Raw genomic sequence first — 20,045 nt, forward strand, 5'->3', positions numbered from 1 at the left:
TATTCAGAAAGAAATGAACATTTGTCTACATTTAAATGCAAAAAAAATCCTAAGCTTTGATTAATGTCAATAAAATACAAACCTGCATAAATTGGTGCTCTTTATTAAATTCTTCTTCATCATGTGCAATCAAATCCAATGCGTCAGCTGAAAAAAGAGTAAGTTTATGTAATTTTATATTATACTAATATCTAATTCAATACTAGCATAGAAATTTAACTTAGGAAAAGGAAATATTAAAGCAATACAATTGAAAAAACGATGGGAAAGCTTCTATCACACAATTGCTACATCTGTATTAAACACACAAGAGGAGTTCCTGTTGTGGCTCATTGGAAATGAATCCGAATAGTATACATAAAGACTCGGGTTTGATCCCTGGCCTCACTTAGTGGGTTAAAGGATCTGGCATTGTCCTGAGCTGTGGTGTAGGTCTCAGATGAGTCTTGGATCCTGCATTGCTGTGGCTGTGGTGTAGGCCAGCAGCTGCAGCTCCCACTTAACTCCTAGCCTGGGAACTTCCATATGCCTTGGGTGTAGCTCTAAAAAAGCAAAAACAAAACAAAACAAAACAAAAACACAAGAGTCTGTCCTTCTGACACTCTTGGTAACCTAACTGATTTCACCAAGTGCTAATCTGCCCTAACTTATTAAATGGGCTTAACATGTAAGTTTCTTATTTTTAAAAGATTCAAATTAGGATTTCCCATTGTGACTCAGCAGGTTAAGAACCCAACTAGTGTCCATGAGGATCCGGGTTCGATCCCTAGTCTCGCTCAGTGGGTTAAGGATCTGACATTGCCCCAAGATACAGTGTAGGTCTCATATCCGGTGCTGCTGTGGCTGTGGTATATGGAGGCTGGCAGCTGCATCGCCAATTCAACCCCTAGCCTGGGAACTTCCGTATGCTGCATCACAGCCCTAAAAAGCAAACAAACAAACCCCAAACCAAAACACCAGTGCTCTAAAATGTAAAGAATCAACCAACCAAATCTAATAGCCAGAAGAAGAGAAAATAACAAATCAGCCTATGGGGTGGCCCTGGAAGGCAGGTAGGCATGCATGAATCAGCCAAGAAGATAACCCAGAAAAACTTACTTTAATGAGTTAACATATCTTTTGTGGTTTTTTTTTTTTTTTTTTTGTCTTTTTCTAGGGCCACACCCAAGGCATATGGAAGTTCCAAGGCTAGGGTTCTAATTGGAGCTGTAGCTGCTGGCCTACACCACAGCCACAGCAATGCTAGATTACAGCCGCATCTTCAACCTACACCACAGCTCACAGCAACACTGGATCCTTAACCCACTGAGTGAGGCCAGGGATCGAACCCACAACGCATGATTCCTAGTCTTGGATTCGTTAACCACTGAGCCATAACAGGAACTCCTGACATATTATATTTTTAAAGTCATTATGTAAACAGCTCCAAACTCTTTTTTAGTATACTCCTGAGTACTTTATCTCTGAATTTTTAAGACATGATTAAGGAACTCTACAGTAACCACATATGCTCGTCAGAAATCACTCAGATTATAAAAAAGTAGAACTTCATTTCTCATAAGATCCTATGCCTAATTCTTTGCCAGATTTAAGCATTAGTCCTTTCAAATGCCACAGTTGTTAATTTTTCTTTGGCCATGCCCACAGCATGTGGCAGTTCCTGGGCCAGGGACAGAACTGGCACCACAGCATCGATCAGAGGCATTTCAGTGACAATGCTGGAGCCTTAAACTGCTGGGCCACAAGGGAACTCCTTTTTTAATTTTTAAAGAATGTTTGAGGGAGAAATAGTTAAGTAAATTTTCATTTAAAACTACCTTGATATTATACAATTATACCCTTGGTCCAATCTTCCTGTTCTGATTATCTCTCTTTACATTTTCAAAATTCCCTTCTCCTTCCTATATGAAGCCTCCCCCAGCCTGATTCCCCGTTAACTCAGTTCATCCTTTCTTCGCTTCCATCAAACTTTTCCATGATTTTTGTAGTCATTTTCTCTATTTCCTCTCCACCCATGCTAGTCATCCTTTCCTACCTGGCACTGCTCATTCGTGAGACAAGCATGGTCTCATGAAATCCCTCCGTTATCTATTTTATTTATTTATTTATTTATTTGTCTTTTTGCCTTTTCTAGGGCGGCTCCTGAGTCATATGGAGGTTCCCAGGCTATGGGTCTAATCGGGGTTGTAGCTGCTGGCCTACACCAGAGCCACAGCAACTCGGGATCTGAGCCGCACCTGCAACCTACACCCCACAGCTCACGGCAACACCTGATCCCCAACCCACTGAGCAAGGCCAGGGATTGAACCCGCAACCTCATGGTTCCTAGTCGGATTTGTTAACCACTGAGCCACGATGGGAACTATTTTATTTTTTTCCTTTAATAGTAACAGGTCCATATGGTTCAAATTGCAGAAGGTAATGTGTATTATGCTTCAATAAAGAGTTTTGGAAGCTAACTGAATGATATAATAGGGAATATAACATATGGAAGGCTCCCCTCATCACTGTCCCCTCCCACGTGGTACCTAAATTCCCACACTGTTTGAACTCACCCAGTTTTTTAGTTCAAGTATCTAGGGATGCCTGTAAAGTTTCTTTTTGAAAAACCTTTCCCCTATATGTATTTAAAAATATGTGTGCCTTCCTCCCTTCTCCCCAACGTCTATGCAGAACATTCCATGTGCTTTTTTTTTTTTGCTTTTTAAGGGCCACACCCAAGGCAGGTGGAGGTTCCCAGGCTAGGAACCAAATCGGAACTGCTGCCAGCCTACACCACAGCCATGCCAGATCCTAGCCGCGTCTGCGACTTAAACTACAGCTCACGGCAACGCGGGATTCTTAACCCACTGAGTGAGGCCAGGGGTTGAACCTGCAATCTCGTGGTTCCTAGTCGGATTTGTTTCCACTGTGCCATGACAGGAACTCCTGCATGTGCTCTTTTATGTCTTAAATTTTCAATAATTTTTTTTGGTGACCACTCCCTTATCAGAACTAAAAAGCTGGAGTTCCCGTTGTGGCGCAGTGGTTAACGAATCCGACTAGGAACCATGAGGTTGCGGGTTCGGTCCCTGCCCTTGCTCAGTGGGTTAATGATCCGGCGTTGCCGTGAGCTGCGGTGTAGGTTGCAGACGAGGCTCGGATCCTGCGTTGCTGTGGCTCTGGCGTAGGCCGGTGGCTACAGCTCCGATTAGACCCCTAGCCTGGGAACCTCCATATGCCGCGGAAGCGGCCCAAAGAAATAGCAAAAAGACCAAAAAAAAAAAAAGAACTAAAAAGCTCCTTTCTCTTTTTCATGGCCGCAGAGTATTTCCTTGTGTGGCTGTGTCTTATTTAACCAGCCCCCCATTTGTACACCTACCTTGCTTCCAATCTACTGTATGATAAGCAATGTGCACAGAGACGCCATACGTCCGCATAGGAGGAGCTGAAGAACTATTCCTAGAGAACTGACCTTTTATTTCTTTTTCTATACATGGTTTACATCCTTTGCCCAATTCAGTATTGAGTAGTTGATCATCTTCTTACTGCTTATTAAAACTACTTATAGGAGTTCATGTCGTGGCTCGGTGGTTAGCGAACCTGACTAGCATCCCTGGCCTCGATCAGTGGGTTAAGGATCCAGCGTTGCTGTGAGCTGTGGTGTAGGTCGCAGATGCGGCTCAGATCCTGTATTGCTGTGGCTCTGGTGTAGGCCGGCAGCTATAGCTCCGACTGGACCCCTAGCCTGGGAATATCCATATGTTGTGGGTACAGCCCTAAAAAGACAAAAACACACACAAAAAAAACTATTTATATACTGGGAATTAAGCCTCAATCTGTACTACGAAATGCAACTATCTTTTCTCAGCTTGATCATTAATTTTTAAAACCTTTTTACCAAAGTGTAATATATACACAAAATGTGTATTATTGTATCACTGTATGTTATTATATAATGACTATAACATTTTATTACTGTATAGTGTATTTAAGTGTATAACTCAAGGAATTTTCACAAGCTGAACACATCTGTGTTGCCAGATCAAAAAACAAAACACCCTGGTACCCACAAGACCTGGAGCTTCCTTCCCGTCACTGCACACCCACCCAAGGGGAGCCACCACCCTAACCTCCTCCTTTGCAGAGCTGACTACATATAAAACATGTGTTCTTAGTTAGCCTTATTCCTTATGCCATTCAACATATTTGTGAAATTCATCCACGTTGCAGCCAGTAGCTAGACATCATTCTCATTGCCACACAGCGTTTCAGAGTAGGAATAAAAACAAACCAGTCCAAGGTCAACAGGAATTGGGAGTTTCTAGTTTGGTACTGACACTATAGTGCTGCTATAGACACTGTAATGAATGTCTTTTGGTCAATATGCACACCCTCAATACCGGGTCTACATACTCAGGTGTAGCATTACTGGGTCACAAAGTATGAAGTTCGTAAAGTTCATGAGATACTGCCCAGCAAGTTCCCTAAGGTTGTATCAATTCACATTCCCACCAGCAGCACATGAAATTCCATGACTAATGACTTCCCAGTGACAAAGTCCATATCCAGTGTCCAGTGTGTGTCCACTGTAAATCAAGATAGGACTGAGCAAGCTCTAACTATACCTTAACCTCCAATTTCCAACTCCTATTTCCAACTACTGAATACCCCCACCTCAAGCCACAATTATCCAAAATCCTTTAATTTCTTTTCTTTTGCTTTTTCTCATCTCAGTTAATGGTACTGCCATTTCCCCAAAATAACTCAGACCACAAACCTCCATCTTTTCTGATCTTTCCTATCCTCTAAAACCCAGTCACCAAAGCCTAACATTCTATTTCCATGTCTTTCATGAGCTACTTCTCACTCTCAAGGTAATAACTAGACTTCTACAAAATCCTAGGGAACCGTCCATTGCTGCCAGAAGACTCAACTGCCGCCAGGACAAGGAGGTCTCCAGCAGTCCCAAGTGCTGACCAGACAGGCCTGGCTGCTGCAGGGCCACTGCTCTGCCACTCCCCTCCCCGCATCATGCCAGGAACTGGTACCAGCCACACTGGGTACCTACCATTCTTAAAACATGCCCTGGCTTTCCCATCTCCTTCTCTTTCCCTGGGCTTTCTATCCATCTGGAATTTCTCATGCCCCCATATTTACCTGCTGAGACTCTACATCAAGAGCCAACTCCTCCTGCTACCTACTCATGCCAAGGTTTCCCTCATCTGGACCCCAAAGGCTGCAGACTGTCCAGTGTTCTCTCTGCTGGTGGACAGTTTGCTACCGGCTAAAAGCGTGTATCTCTGTACTGCCTCACTGGACCCTGGCAGGGGCAGCTTAGTACAAGCAGCTGTTACAGTCACATCTTACCAGGGCACCTTTCTGAGCCCACTGGAAACAAGCCTGGGCTTATGCACATCTGCTTTCCTCATCCCACTTGGAAGCCTCAGCGGCACATCAACACAGCCATGGGCCAAGGCTCATAGCGCCATGCACTCTGCAAAGCTTTCCTTTCACTGTCAGATGCTCTGCTGACAAACCCAACGGATATTCCTAACAATCTCCCCCTCTGAGATTCCATTTATCTTTTTCGTCCCTTTTCTTCCATTTCCACATTGCTGCACTTTTACTCTAAAATGGATCGACTTGGAGTTCCCATCATGGCACAGTGGAAATGATCCAACTAGGAACTATGAGGTTGCGGATTCAAACCCTGGCCTCACTCAGTGGGTTAAGGATCTGGCACTGCCGTGAGCTGTGGTGCAGGTCACAGACACAGCTCAGATCTGGCGTGGCTGTGGCCAGCAGCTGTAGTTCCAATTAGACCCTTAGCCTGGGAATCTCCATACGCCGCAGATGCAGACCTAAAAAGGGAAAAAAAAAAAAAAAAAGATCAGCTTTGCAGTCTCTTATTTAACAGAATAGTTCTTTTGTTCAAGACAATTTAGAAAGCGAGAAAGTAAAGGCCGAGGGGCTGCATAGTGCCCCCCCCCCCCGCTTTGCAGGGACCTGAGCCACTCATGAAGGCCAGCAGTGACCCCCATGCGTCTCTGTTCCTATAAAGACAAGTGAGGAGCTAAGAACATGCACCAGGCATCTGATGACCTCGGCAACATCGGCAACAGTTAACATGGCTCAGTGCAGTGGTTCTCAACACACTTACAGCCAGATCTGAAGTCTTCACTGAGCTCCTTGCTTAGTGACACATTTAAATCCTGTTCTTTATTGAAAGATGTGTAATAAGCAAGATCAGTGACCCATTTGCCCTCTTCATTTTGATAGACAACGCTCTGTGGTAGATCCGTTTCTAAAAAATAAAATTCAAAAAAGATATCTGATGACACATACAACAAATAAAATATTCTTAAATAATTTCGTTTAATTGACTTATCTCAATTATCAACAGTCCTGAAATCTTCCCAAAACTGGTTAGAGAAAGGAAAACCCATTTCCCCAACAGCAAGTATCTCTCTGACAGTGGAAAAGCCACCCTTAATCCCAATAAAAGTCCATCACAAGAGAATGAGGGCGGAAGAGACGACTAATACTTGGGGCACAATCCCACTAGAGCTGTGAAGAACATCATTTTTTAAATCCATAGAACACTTAAATATTCCAATGTGAAAGGTTAGGCAGGTTCCACTTGGAACTGTATTCTTTTCAAACTGTATAGAACTATTATATATTTCTTTACGTATAGAACTATTACATATTTCTTTACTTTTACTTAAAAAAAGAAGAGGTCCACTTACGGTCCTTGCTGTTTCCAACCAACTCGTAAGATTCACATGTGTGCCTTGCACTAGTTGGTGACCAAAGAGCATCGGTGGAATTAAATCCATTGTCACTAACAGACTTCAAAGATGCCACGTCCACACTTTTTTGAATGGACACTTTACGTGTCTCAGTGTCTAAAAATCCATCCACAGGCAACACTGTCTCTGAAGCTGATGCTAAATGCTTATTCTGATGAGGAGACCCGGCTGCCAGCTTTACAGGGTCCACCAGGCCAACATCACCTTCACTTGCATTTGTGTCATGAAAGTAAACATTACTAGCCCTCAGAGTCTTCATCAGGACAACCTCTCTTCCACTGTCCTTTAAAAATTAAATGACAGAACAGCATTAAGTTTTGCTTATTACAACTCCTTCCAAAAAAAAGTTACACAGCTGACAATAAAATATTTATTCTAAAAAGGAACAGACTACACAGTATTCACTGTATTGCACAAGTGTTTTTTTTGTTTTGTTTTGTTTTGTTTCTTTTGAGGGCCGCAATTGTAGCATACGGAGGCTCCCAGGCTAGGAGTCAAATGGGAGCTATAGCTGCTGGCCTATACCACAGTCACAGCAACACAGGATCCAAGCTGCATCTGTGACCTACATCACAGCTCACGGCAACGCAGGGTCCTGTAACCCACTGAGCAAGGCCAGGTATTGAACCTGTGTCCTCATGGATACTACTCAGATTTATTTCTACTGAGCCACAATGGGAACTCCTGTATTCTTCAAGAATGTATGTGAGCCAACTGTAAGGAATTTATACCAAAACCAAAATTGAAAATGTGGTCATGGCAAACATACACCAACAGAATCAGATACCAAAAGTGGGTCCAACATATTCATTACATTACAGGATGTTAGACTTGCCAGGTTAACTTTTCTAATTACCAATGAAAGTCTCTGAAAGGATGGGAAACCCATTAGTGTGAACAGACTCATAGAAATATGATTAAGAGACATTGAAAACACAAACATTAATAACTTTAAACAGGAGTAAAATAGGAAATGCCACAAATTACTACAGAAGATTTAAAGACTTAAATGTAAAAAAGTACTAGGAGAAAATAGAGATAGATAGTTTTATACCCCTCAGGTGAACAACATCTTCTAAGCTTAACATGTCTGTAGATCAAATTTTATCTTCAAAAAAAGATACATCTAAATCTTAACCCCAGGTGGTACCTGTAAATTGTGATCTATTCAGAAACAGGGTATTTGCAGATGTAATTCAGTTAAAAATGTTAAGATGGGAGTTCCCATCCTGGCTGAGCAATTAATGAGTCTGACTAGCATCCATGAGGACACAGGTTCAATCCCTGGCCTCGCTCAGTGGGTTAGGGATCCTGCGTTGCTGCGAGCTGTGGTGTAGTTTGCAGATGCGGCTTGGATATGGCATTGCTGTAGGCCAGCAGCTATAGCTCCAATTGGACCCCTAGCCTGGGAACCTCCATATGCCTTGGGTGCAGCCCTAAAAAGCAAAAAAAAGAAAAGAAAAGAAAACAGATGTTAAGATGAAGTTATCCTGGACTTAGAGAGGGCCTTAAGTGAGCAATGTCCTTGTAAGAGAAAGGAGATGAAGACTTCAGAGGGACAGACGATGTGAAGACGGGGCAGACGTTGGAGTGATGCTGCCCTGAGCTAAGGAAAAGAACCCCCAGAAGCTTCCAGAGGCAGGACTGGGCCTTTGGTGGGAGCTTTGTCCTTTCAACAACTCAATTTCCCCATCTGGCCTCTAAAACTGTGATGAAATAAAATTTCTATTGTTTTAAGTTAGCAACATTGTGGTAATTTGTCCTGGCAGCACTAAGAAACTACCACAAACCCTACAGCCTAAAGTGTATGAGGACCAGCAAAGGAAGACCCCAAGAGTGAGCATGCTGGGAAGAGCTGCTGTCTGCCAACCAAGGAGGGGTGGTGGGAGGGTGGGGGGCAGCACTGCCCACACCTGGGTCCCAGCTCCCAGCCTCCGGGACTGTGAAGATACATGTCTGATGCTCCAGCCAAAAAATTGAATAAATCAAATATACAAGAATCAAAATATCTCAACATAGACAGCTTATGAAAACAATAGTTAAAATATGAATATCCCAGAGTTCCCTGATGGCCTAGTAGTTAAGGACTCAGTGTTGTCACTGCTGTGGCTCAGGTTCAATCCCTGGCCTGGGAACTTCCACATGCTACAAAGCACAGCCAAAAAAATTTTTAAAAGACTATCCCAATAGATAAAAAAGACAGAGGAGACAAGGAACTATCATGTAAAACTAGACAACTCCCTTTTACACAGGATACCAGCAATAAGAAGTACCAGACGTAGGAAACCATCTCCCTCCTCTATAAAACATCTGAAAACAATCTGGAATAAAGAATGTAGTTGGGGAGTTCCCTTCATGGCTCAGTGGTTAACGAATCCGACTAGGAACCATGAGGTTGTGGGTTCGATCCCTAGCCTTGCTCAGTGGGTTAACGACCCAGCGTTGCCACGAGCTGTGGTGTGGGTCGCAGACATGGCTCGGATCCAGCATTGCTGTGGCTCTGGCGTAGGCTGGTGGCTACAGCTCCGATGAGACCCCTAGCCTGGGAACCTCCATATGCCGTGGGTGTGACCCTAGAAAAGACAAAAAAAAAAAAAAGAATGTAGTTGGATGGTCTCTGTGTTGTCTGGGACAAGGGGCAAGGCCACCAGGTGTGGGACTGTGACCAACCCTAGGGGAGCCAGTCTGAGTCGGGGTCTCCTAGGGAGCAGAGCAGCCCCCTCGCTGGTTCTGAGAGTCACAGGGTTTGCTTAAAAAAGGGGATGCAGCTGCTCTGACACTTTCTTTTTTTTTTTTTTGTCTTTTTGCTATTTCTTGGGCCGCTCCCGCGGCATATGGAGGTTCCCAGGCTAGGGGTCGAAGCGGAGCTGTAGCCACCGGCCTACACCAGAGCCACAGCAACGCGGGATCCGAGCCGTGTCTGCAACCTACACCACAGCTCACGGCAACGCCGGATCATTAACCCACTGAGCAAGGGCAGGGACCGAACCCGCAACCTCATGGTTCCTAGTCGGATTCGTTAACCACTGCGCCACGACGGGAACTCCATGCTCTAACACTTTCTAATCCTAAACACAAAACGCGTTTGTCTGCACTCTGACAGTGTAACTCAGCAAAACTTGAGCGCTAGGGAACGTGAGGAGGAGGGAAAAAAATAAAAGCAATGCAAAAGTCTCTTGGCAGGTACGGTTTTAGGAGAAGGCGAGCAAAGTATCAGAGACCCTCTTACTGGCATCTCAGGGAAACAAAGAGCCTATGATGCACCCTGGGGACGTGTTGGCATCGGCTCAGACAACAGCAGAGAAGTACGTCTGCTAATGACTTAGTGAGAGGAGCAGGCCCTCCAGAGACTAGAAAACAGCATCCTTCACAAAACCTAACTGTGAACTTTGAGATGTGCCATTATTTTATGCAGCACCAAGGAAGAAAACATTCAACTATGACACATCAGTAACTGTAAGATACATGCTGACCTCAGAAGTGTAAAAATAGGAAACTATTGATTCATTTTAGAGTCAATGAAATCAGTGTCAGAACTTGCAGACAAGGAGGAAACCTGGGGAGGGAGAGGCAGCAAGAAATAAATTGAAAAATAGATTAAGGACTTAAGAGACATTTTTTAGAAGATACGCAAATGGCTGATTAAACATATGAAAAGATGCTCCACGTCATTAGTCACTAGGGAAAATAAGTCTATTTCTTATATACAACAATATATATCTAAAAAGAGAGAAGTCTGTTTAAGACAGTAGCATGTACTTCTGAGTTCTTAAATGCCATTCAGTAAAAAAAATGGGCAGCTTACCTTGCCAGATCAAGGACACAATACTGTTACCTCTGGTGACACACACAGAATGACGTTAAAACACAGCAAAGGTAAGACATTTCATGCACTACTGTAACATGGTTTATGACTGACCCACAGGTAACAAAGCTATGATGAATGGTTCTTGAGCACTGTCCCAATCACTGGGAGCCAGGGCCTGTCCTCATCCCGACTACACACGCAGGGCCCTTGGGTATTTATCATCAAACAGCCTAGAGGCTCCCACCAAACCTGGCTAATTTACAGATCGAATACCTCTTAAGGGAGACAGAATTAAGATGGCTGAAAAGAAGGACTAGATCTTACCTTCTCTCATAAAAACAACAAAATTACAACCAAAGGCTGAAAAACCTTAAAACTAATAGAATGGAAACTTTCAAAAAGATGTCCTACTCCAGAAGACAAAGAGGAGGTCACATCAAGAGGTAGGAGGGGCAATTACACGGTATACACAACCCCATACCTGCCAGGTAGTCAGCCTCCAGGCTGGAAAGTAACTATCACAGAGACTCACTTATAGGAGTGAGAGTTCTGAGTCCCACGTTAAGTCCCCACACCTGGGGATCTGGCATTGGGAGAAAGAGCCCCTGGAGCATCTGGCATTGAAGGCCAGTGGGGCCTGTGCGTAGGAGCTCCACAGGACTAGGGGAAATGGAGACCCCATTCTTGAAAGGCACACACATGCTTTCATGTACACTGGGTCCCAGGGCAAAGCAGAGGCTCCATAAGAATCTGGGTCGGACCTGACTGCAGTTCTTGGAGGAACTCCTGGGAAAACAGGGGGGTGACTATGGCTTGTTGGGGGGGAAGGACATTGGAGGCAAAAGTCTTGGGAATATTCATCAGCGTGTGTTCCTCTGGAAGTGGCCATTTGGGGAAAATCTGGCCCCACCTGGCAGTGCTGAGAAACCCCAGGCCAAACAATAATCCAGGTGAAATCATAGCCCCACCCATCAATAAACAGACTGCCTAGAGGTCCCCCAGGCACACGGCTGCCTCTAAGCTCCCCCAAAGACAAAGCCCCACCCACCAGAGGGAAAAGAATCAGCCCCATCTACCAGTGGGCAGGCACCAGTCCCTCCCATCAGGAAGCCTACAGCAAGCCCCAGTACCAACTTCAGTAACAAGGGGGACAGACATGAGAAGTGAGAGAGGTTACAACTCTGTTGTCTGCAAAAAGGAGACCACACCAAAAACCTATAAAAATGAAAAGGCAGAGAACTATAACTCATATAAGGGAGCAAGAAAAAAAAACCCAGAAAAACAACTAAGTGATCTGGAGATAACCAGTCTCCAGGAAAAAGACTTTAGACAGATGATGCTAAAGATGATTCAAGACATTGGAAATAAACTGGAGGCAAAGACTGATAAATTACAGGAAACACTTAAAAAGAAATACAAGATTTAAAAAACAAGCAAGTAGAGATGAAAACACAATAACTGAAATAAAAAATTCATTAGAAGCAACCAACAGCAGAATACAGGAGGCAGAAAAAACAAATAAACGGGGTGGAGAACAGACTAGGGAAATCTGATAGGGAAACAGAAAATCACTGATAGGGAACAGAAAAGAGAAAAAAGACGGAAAAGAAATGAATAGAGTCTCAGAACACTCTGAGACAAAGTTAAATGCACCAATATCCATATTATAGGGGTGCCAGAAGGAGAAGAGAGAAAGGGACAGAAAAAATATTTGAAGAGATAACAGCCAAAAACTTCCCAAACAGGGAAGAGGAACCACTCACTCAAATACAGGAAGCACATGAGTACCATGTAAAATAAACCCAAGGAGGAACACCCCAAGACACATATTAATCAGACTGACCAAAATTGCAGACAAAGACAAAATATTAAAAGCAGCTAAGGGAAATAAACAAATAACATACAGGGGAACCCCAATAAGGTTATTGGCAGATTTTTCAGCGGGAACTCTGCAGGCCAGATGGGAGTGGCATGATATACTAATGTGATGAAAGAAAAAAAACTCCAACCAAGATTACTTTACCCAGCAAGGCTCTCATTCAGATTTGAAAGAGAAATCAAAAGCTTTATAGATAAACAAGGAGTTCCTATTGTGGCACAGCAGAAACGAATCCGACTAGGAACATGAAGTTGTGGGTTCGATCCCTGGCCTCGCTCAGTGGGTTAAGGATCCAGTGTTGCCGTAAGGTGAGGTGTAGGTCTCAGTCTCGGCTCAGATCTGGCATTTCTGTGGCTGTGGTATAGGCTGGCAGCTGTAGCTCTGATTCAACCCCTAGCCTGGGAACATCCATATGCTGTGGGTGCAGATCTAAACAGAAAAAAAAAAAATTTTACAGATAAGTAAAAGCTAAGAGAATTCAGCAACACTAAACCAGCTTTACAAACAAATACTAAAGGAACTTCTCTAGGCAGAAAAGAAAAGGCCACAAGTAGAAACAAAAATAGCACTAATGACAGGCTCACCAGTAAAGACCTGTACACAGTAAAGGCATGAAATCATCCACGCACAAATATGCTACCAAAATCAGGAATTGTGAGAAGAGGAGGCTACAAATGCAGGACACTGGAGATGCACTTGCAATTAAGAGACCAACAACTTACAACAATCTTGCATATATATAAACTCCTACATCAAAACTTCAGGGTAACTACAAGCCAAAAATCTACTCTAGATACACATACGAATAAGAAAAATCAACTTAAATACAACACTAAAGATAGTGATCAAACCACAAGAGGAGAAAACAGAAGAAGGGAAGAAAAAAGAGCAAGAAAACCAACTCCAAAACAGTTAATAAAATGGCAATAAGAACATACATATCAATAATTACTTTAACTGTAAATGGACTAAGTGCCCCCACCAAAAGACACAGATTGGCTGAATGGATACAAAAACAAGACCCACATATCTGCTGTCCTCAAGAGACCCACTTCACTTCTAGGGACACATACAAATTGAAAGTGAGAGGATGGAAGAAAATATTCCATGCAAATGGGAACTAAAAGAAAGCTGGAGTAGCAATACTCATATCAGACAAAATAGACCTTAAAATAAAGAATATTATATGAGACAAGGAAGGACATTACATAATGATCAAAGGGTCAATCCAAGAAGAAGATATAACAATTTTAAATATATATGCACCCAACATAGGAGCACCACAATATAAAAGGCAACTGCTAACAACCTTAAAGGAGAAACTGACAATAACACAGTAACAGTTGAGGACTTTAACACCCCACTTACAGCAATGGACAGATCATCCAGAAAGAAAATCAAAAAGGAAACACAGGCCCTGAATGAAGCATTAGACCAGATGGACTTAATAGATATTTATAGGACATTCCATCTAAAAGCACCAGAATTCACATTCTTCTCAAGTGCACACGGAACATTCTCTAGGATTGCTGACATTCAGGGGCACAAATCAAGACTTGCTAACTTTAAGAAGATTGAAATCATATCAAGCATCTTTTCTGACCACAACACTATACGACTGGAAATCAACAACAAGAAAAAAAAAACTGCAACAAACACAAACACGTGGACACTAAACAACATGCTACTAAATAACCAGTGGATCACTGTAGAAATTGAAGAGGAAATTAAAAAATACCTAGAACCAATGACAACAAAGATGTGACACTCCAAAACCTATGGGATGCAGCAAAAGCAGTTCTAAGAGGGAAGTTTACAGCAATACAAGCTTACCTCAGGAAACAAGAAAAAGCTCAAACAAACAAGCTAACTTTACATCTAAAGCAACTAGAGAGAGAAGAACAGACAAGACCTAAAGTTAGTAGAAGGAAAGAAATCATAAAGATCAGAGCAGAAATCAATGAGATAGAAACAAAGAAAACCATAGAAAAAAAATCAAAGAAATGAAAAGTTGGTTCTCTGAAAAGATCAACAAAATTGATAAACCCTTATCCAGAGTCATCAAGAAAAAAAGAGAGAGGACTCAAATCAATGAAATTGAAATTAAAAAGGAGAAGTAACATCAGGCATCACAGAAATACAAAGGATCATAAGAGACTACTACATGCAACTACATGCCGATAAAAAAGAAAACCTAGAAGAAATGGACAAATACTTAGAAAAGTACAATCTTACAAAACTGAACCAAGATGAAATAGAAAAGATGAACGGACCAATCACAAGTACTGAAATTGAAACTGTGATTTAAAAACTTACAACAGGAGTTCCTGTCATGGCACAGTGGTTAATGAATCCAACTAGGAACCATGAGGTTGCGGGTTTGGAACTTGCCCCTTGCTCAGTGGGTTAATGATCCGGCGTTGCCGTGAGCTGTGGTGTAGGTTGCAGACACGGCTCGGATCCTGCGTTGCTGTGGCTCTGGCGTAGGCCTGAGGCTACAGCTCCGATTTGACCCATAGCCTGGGAACCTCCATATGCTGTGGGAGCGGCCCAAGAAATAGCAAAAAGACAAAAATAAAAAAACAAAAACTTACAACAAACAGAAGTCCAAGACCAGATGGATTCACAGGCAAATTCTATCAAACATTTAGAGAAGAGCTACACCTATCCTTCTGAAACTATTCCAGAAAATTGCAGAGGAAAGGACACTCCCAAACTCATTCTATGAAGACACCATCATCCTGATACCAAAACCAGACAAAGATACCACAAAAAAGAAAACTAGAGGCCAATTTCACTGATGAACATAGATGCAAAAATCCTCAACCAAATACTAGCAAACTGAACCCAACAATACATTAAAAGGACTGTACATCATGATCAAGTGGGATTTATCCCAGGGATGCAAGGATTCCTCAGAATCTGCAAATCAATCAGTGTGATACACCACATCAACAAACTGAAGAATAAAATCCATATGATCCTCTCAATAGATGCAGAAAAAGCCTTTGACAAAATCCAACACCCATTTCTGATAAAAACCCTTCAGAAAGTAGGCATAGAGGGAACCTACCTCAATATAATAAAGGCCATATACGACAAACCCACAGCTAACATCATTCTCAATGGTGAAAACCTGAAGAATTCCTGCTGAGATCAGGAACAAGATAAGGATGTCTGCTCTCACTTCTATTCAACACAGTTTTGGAAGTCCTAGTCACAGCCATCAGAGAAGAAAAAGAAATAAAAGGAATCCAAATTGGAAAGGAAGAAGTAAAACTATCACTATTTGCAGATGACATGATACTGTACCTAGAGTATCCTAAAGACTCTACCAGAAAACTGTTAGAGTTCATCAATGAATCTGGCAAAGTCACAGGATACAAAATTAATACACAGAAATCAACTGCATTTCTATATACTAACAGCAAATGATCAGAAAGAGAAATTAGGGAAACAATACCATTTACCATCACATTCAGAAGAATACTTAGGAATAAACCTACCTAAAGAGACAAAAGACCTGTACTCTGACAACTATAAGACACTGAGGAAAGAAATCAAAGATGACACAAACAGATGGAAAGACATACCATGCTCTTGGATTGGAAGAATCGGTATCATCAAAATGACTATGCCACCCAAGGCAATCTATAGATTCAATGCAATCCCTATCAAATTACAAAGGACAGTTTTCACAGAACTCAAACAAAATGTTTTAAAGTTTGTTTGGAAGCACAAAAGACCCAAAATAGCCAAATTCATCCTGAGAAAGAAAAATGCAGCTGGAGGAATCCGACTAGGAACCATGAGGTTGCGGGTTCGATCCCTGCCCTTGCTCAGTGGGTTGAGGATCTGGCATTGCCATGAGCTATGGTGTAGGTTGCAGACGAGGCTTGGATCCCGAGTTGCTGTGGCTCTGGCGTAGGCCGTTAGCTACAGCTCCGATTTGACCCCTAGCCTGGGAATCTCCATATGCCGTGGGAGTGGCCCAAGAAATGGCAAAAAGATAAAAAAAAAAAAAAAAAGAAAAAAGAAAACCCAGAATTAAACCCACACATCTACAGTCACCTAATCTATGACAAAGGAGGCAAGAATATATAATGGAGAAAAGATGGCCTGTTCAATAAGTGGTGCTGGGAAAACTAGACAGCCACATGTAAAAGAATGAAATTAGAACATTCCCTAACACCATACACAAAAATAAACTCAAAGTGGATTAAAGACCTAGATGTAAGACCAGACACTATAAAACTCTTAGAGCAAACACAGGCCAAACACTGTGACATAAACCACAGAAGTATCTTCTCAGATCCACCTCCCAGATTAATGACTATAAAAACAAACAAACAAACAAAAAAAACGGGACTTAAAAGGTTCTGCACAGCAAAGGAATCCCTGAACAAAACGAAAAGACATCACACAGAATGGGAGAAAATATCTGCAAATGAAGCAACTAACAAGAGATTAATCTCCAGAATTTATAAACACCTCCTACCATCCAATACCAAAAAAACAAACAACCCCATCAAAAAAATGGGCAGAAGATCTAAACAGACAATTCTCCAAAGAAAACATACAGATGGCCAAAAAACACATGAAAACATGTTCAACATCACTTATTATTAGAGAAATGCAAATCAAAAGTACTATGAGGTACCACCTTACACCAGCCAGAATGGCCATCATCCAAAAGTCTTCAAGCAATAAATGCTGGAGAGGGCAATGGTGAAAAGGGAACCGTATTACACTGTTGGTGGGAATGTAAACTGGTGCATCCATTGTGGAAAACAATATGGCGATTTCTCAGAAAACTAAAAATAGAACTATTATTTGATCTAGCAATCCTACTCCTGGGCATCTATCCAGAGAAAACCACGACCTGAAAAGATACACGTACTCCAACGTTCATTGCAGCACTCTATACAATAGCCAAGACATGGAAACAACCTAAATGTCCATCAACAGATGAGTGGGTAAAGAAGATGTGGTACATATACACAATGGAATATTACTCAGCCATTAAAAAGAAAGAAATAATGGCATTTTCAGCAACATGGATGGACCTAGAAATTATCAGGCTAAGTGAAGTCAGACAATGAGACACCAACATCAAATACTATCACTTATATGGGGAATATAAAAAAGGACACAACGAACTTCTATGCAGAACAGATACTGACTCGCAGACTATGAAAAGCTTATGGTTTCCAAAGGAGACAGGCTGGGGGCTGGGGGATGCGCTAGGGGTTTGGGATGGAAATGCCATACAATTGGGTTGTGATGATCACAGTACAACTGTAAATGTAATAAAATTCATTAAATAAATAAATACTTCTTAAGAAGACAGACTAGACATGGATTTTCAGAAACTATGTTCTCACTCACATAGAAAGTCTTCCAAATCCCAAAAACCTTTGACTATGTAACTCAGTCACAACATGGGGCTTTCAAGTATGCCAAGGTTAAATAACCAGGTAAGTATAAAGCAAGGCAAATCCGAAGTATTTCTTTTCTTTTCCTACTAAGTTTCACAGACTTATCTTTCATGACCTACAACAGAAGCAGCAACACCTACCAGTGAGAAGCTACCCAAAAACTCTTATTGAAATGACCTGGGAATAGTCAAGAACATTAAAACTAAAAGAATTCTGTTTTGGGGAGTTTCCACTGTGGCTCAGCAGTAACAAAGCCAACTAGTATCCACGAGGACGCAGGTTCGATCCCTGGCCTTGTTCACTGGGTTAAGGATCTGGCATTGCTATGAGCTTTGGTGTAGGTCAAAGATGCGGCTCGGATCCCATGTTGTCAGCTCCAATTCAGCTCCTAGCCTGGGAACTTCCATGTGTCACGGGTGCAGCCCTAAAAAGACCCCCCCCCCCCCAAAAAAAGCAAAAAATAAAAAATTATTGTTTTTAATGACAAATAACCACTAGTTACATAAATGATTATGATAATAAAACAAGTCAACAGCCAAAAAATTAAATGGCCACCAGTAGACATTTTTATAAAAGTTATCACTTTCATTTTCACAAAATCAAGATTTAATAGATGCCATCTCCCTTTTTCTTTTCTTTTCTGATTTGCTACCTCTAATCAGCAGAAGAAACAGAACAGCCAGACATCTGTTACAAAAAACGTTAGAATTTTAACATGTTGTCAGATGACTATACATATGATCAAGTGTCCATGGCACTGTCCTAGGAGGAAATACTCACTATGTCTGAATGCTTGTTCTGTTATCTGAGGGAATTGGCTTTGTACTGTACTTCTACACAACTGGCTCCTTTATTCCAGCCTCACCTATGGTGAGCAGAAATTCCCAGGCCATGGATCGAACCCACATCACAGCAAATACCCAGGCTGCTGCAATGACAATGCTGGATGTTTAACCTGTTGCACACAAGAGAACCCCCAAGTAACAAATTCGAGACGCTGCTGAACAGCCCCCCTTTTCTGTCTTTTGGCTTTTTAGGGCCGCACTCGCGACATATGGAGGTTCCCAGGTTAGGGGCCCAATTGGAGCTACAGCTGCCGGCCTATGCCACAGCCACTTCAACACGGGATCCAAGCCAAATCTTCGACCTACACCGAAGCTCACAGCAACACTGTATCCTTAACCCACTGAGCGAAGCCAGGGATTGAACCCATGTCCTCATGGACACTAGTCAGATTCGTAGGGTTAGTTAAGCCTACGTGAGCCATGATGGAGGGAACTCCTGAACAGGCAACTTTTAGAGAAGAAAAAATATCCTTATATATAATACCTTCCTGCAGAATACAATCACAATGCTAGGAATTCAAACTAACACAATCCAGAGCTACTGAAAAGTAACCAGGGACTTGACCTAAAACTGAAAAATAATCTGAATTAAGAAAAAGGAGGAGAAAAACTACAAAAGAGATTTGTGGAAGAAATACGAGAAAAATAGATTAACATGGTGTCATATTATAAAGCACTTTAAGGACCACTGATTTGAAACACAGAGACATAAACAACATACACAAACACAAAACTCACTGTAACAAGATTAACCCGGCGTTGACAAACATGATGGAAGGGCAGAACTACTGTAGAGGCAGTAAGTTCTGACAGTAGGAGGAAACATCCTGAACTTGAGTGGTGGTAAAAGGAGGAAACAGGCGAGAATAAACCTAAGACACAGTTCTGAGAACATACTAACAGGACATGGGCTCTCTGCCTGTCATGGCTTTAAAATAACAATCCTGGAGTTCCCGTCATGGCTCAGTGGTTAACAAATCCAACTAGGAACCATGAGGTTGCAGGTTCGATCCCTGGCCTTGCTCAGTGGGTTAATGATCCGGCGTTGCCGTGAGCTGTGGTGTAGGTTGCAGACGCGGCTCGGATCCTGCATTGCTGTGGCTGTGGTGTAGGCTGGCAGCTACATCTCTGATTGGACCCCTAGCCTGGGAACCTCTATATGCTGCAGGAGTGGCCCTATAAAAGGTTAGATTACTATAGGAATTAAAAAAAAAAACTCTATATAAGCACACACAAACCTCTAAATTAAAAACCATCATACAACCCTGAGGAACACATTAC

At 42.2% G+C, this 20,045-nt stretch overlaps 1 protein-coding gene across 1 annotated transcript in view; it reads right to left on the bottom strand.

Moving 5' to 3' along the window:
• CEP192 (centrosomal protein 192) overlaps positions 1 to 20,045 on the bottom strand; it is a 126,132-nt gene that overhangs the window by 58,756 nt on the left and 47,331 nt on the right. Inside the window, exons 13-15 of the mRNA XM_047791468.1 lie at positions 6,732 to 7,077; positions 6,143 to 6,286; positions 83 to 147 (exon numbers count right to left, since the gene is read on the bottom strand). Of these exons, the coding sequence (XP_047647424.1) occupies positions 83 to 147; positions 6,143 to 6,286; positions 6,732 to 7,077 (555 nt within the window). The remainder of the gene's footprint in view (positions 1 to 82; positions 148 to 6,142; positions 6,287 to 6,731; positions 7,078 to 20,045) is intronic.

The sequence above is a fragment of the Phacochoerus africanus genome, chromosome 8 (assembly GCF_016906955.1).
Source record: "Phacochoerus africanus isolate WHEZ1 chromosome 8, ROS_Pafr_v1, whole genome shotgun sequence".
Taxonomy (NCBI): Eukaryota; Metazoa; Chordata; class Mammalia; order Artiodactyla; family Suidae; genus Phacochoerus; species Phacochoerus africanus.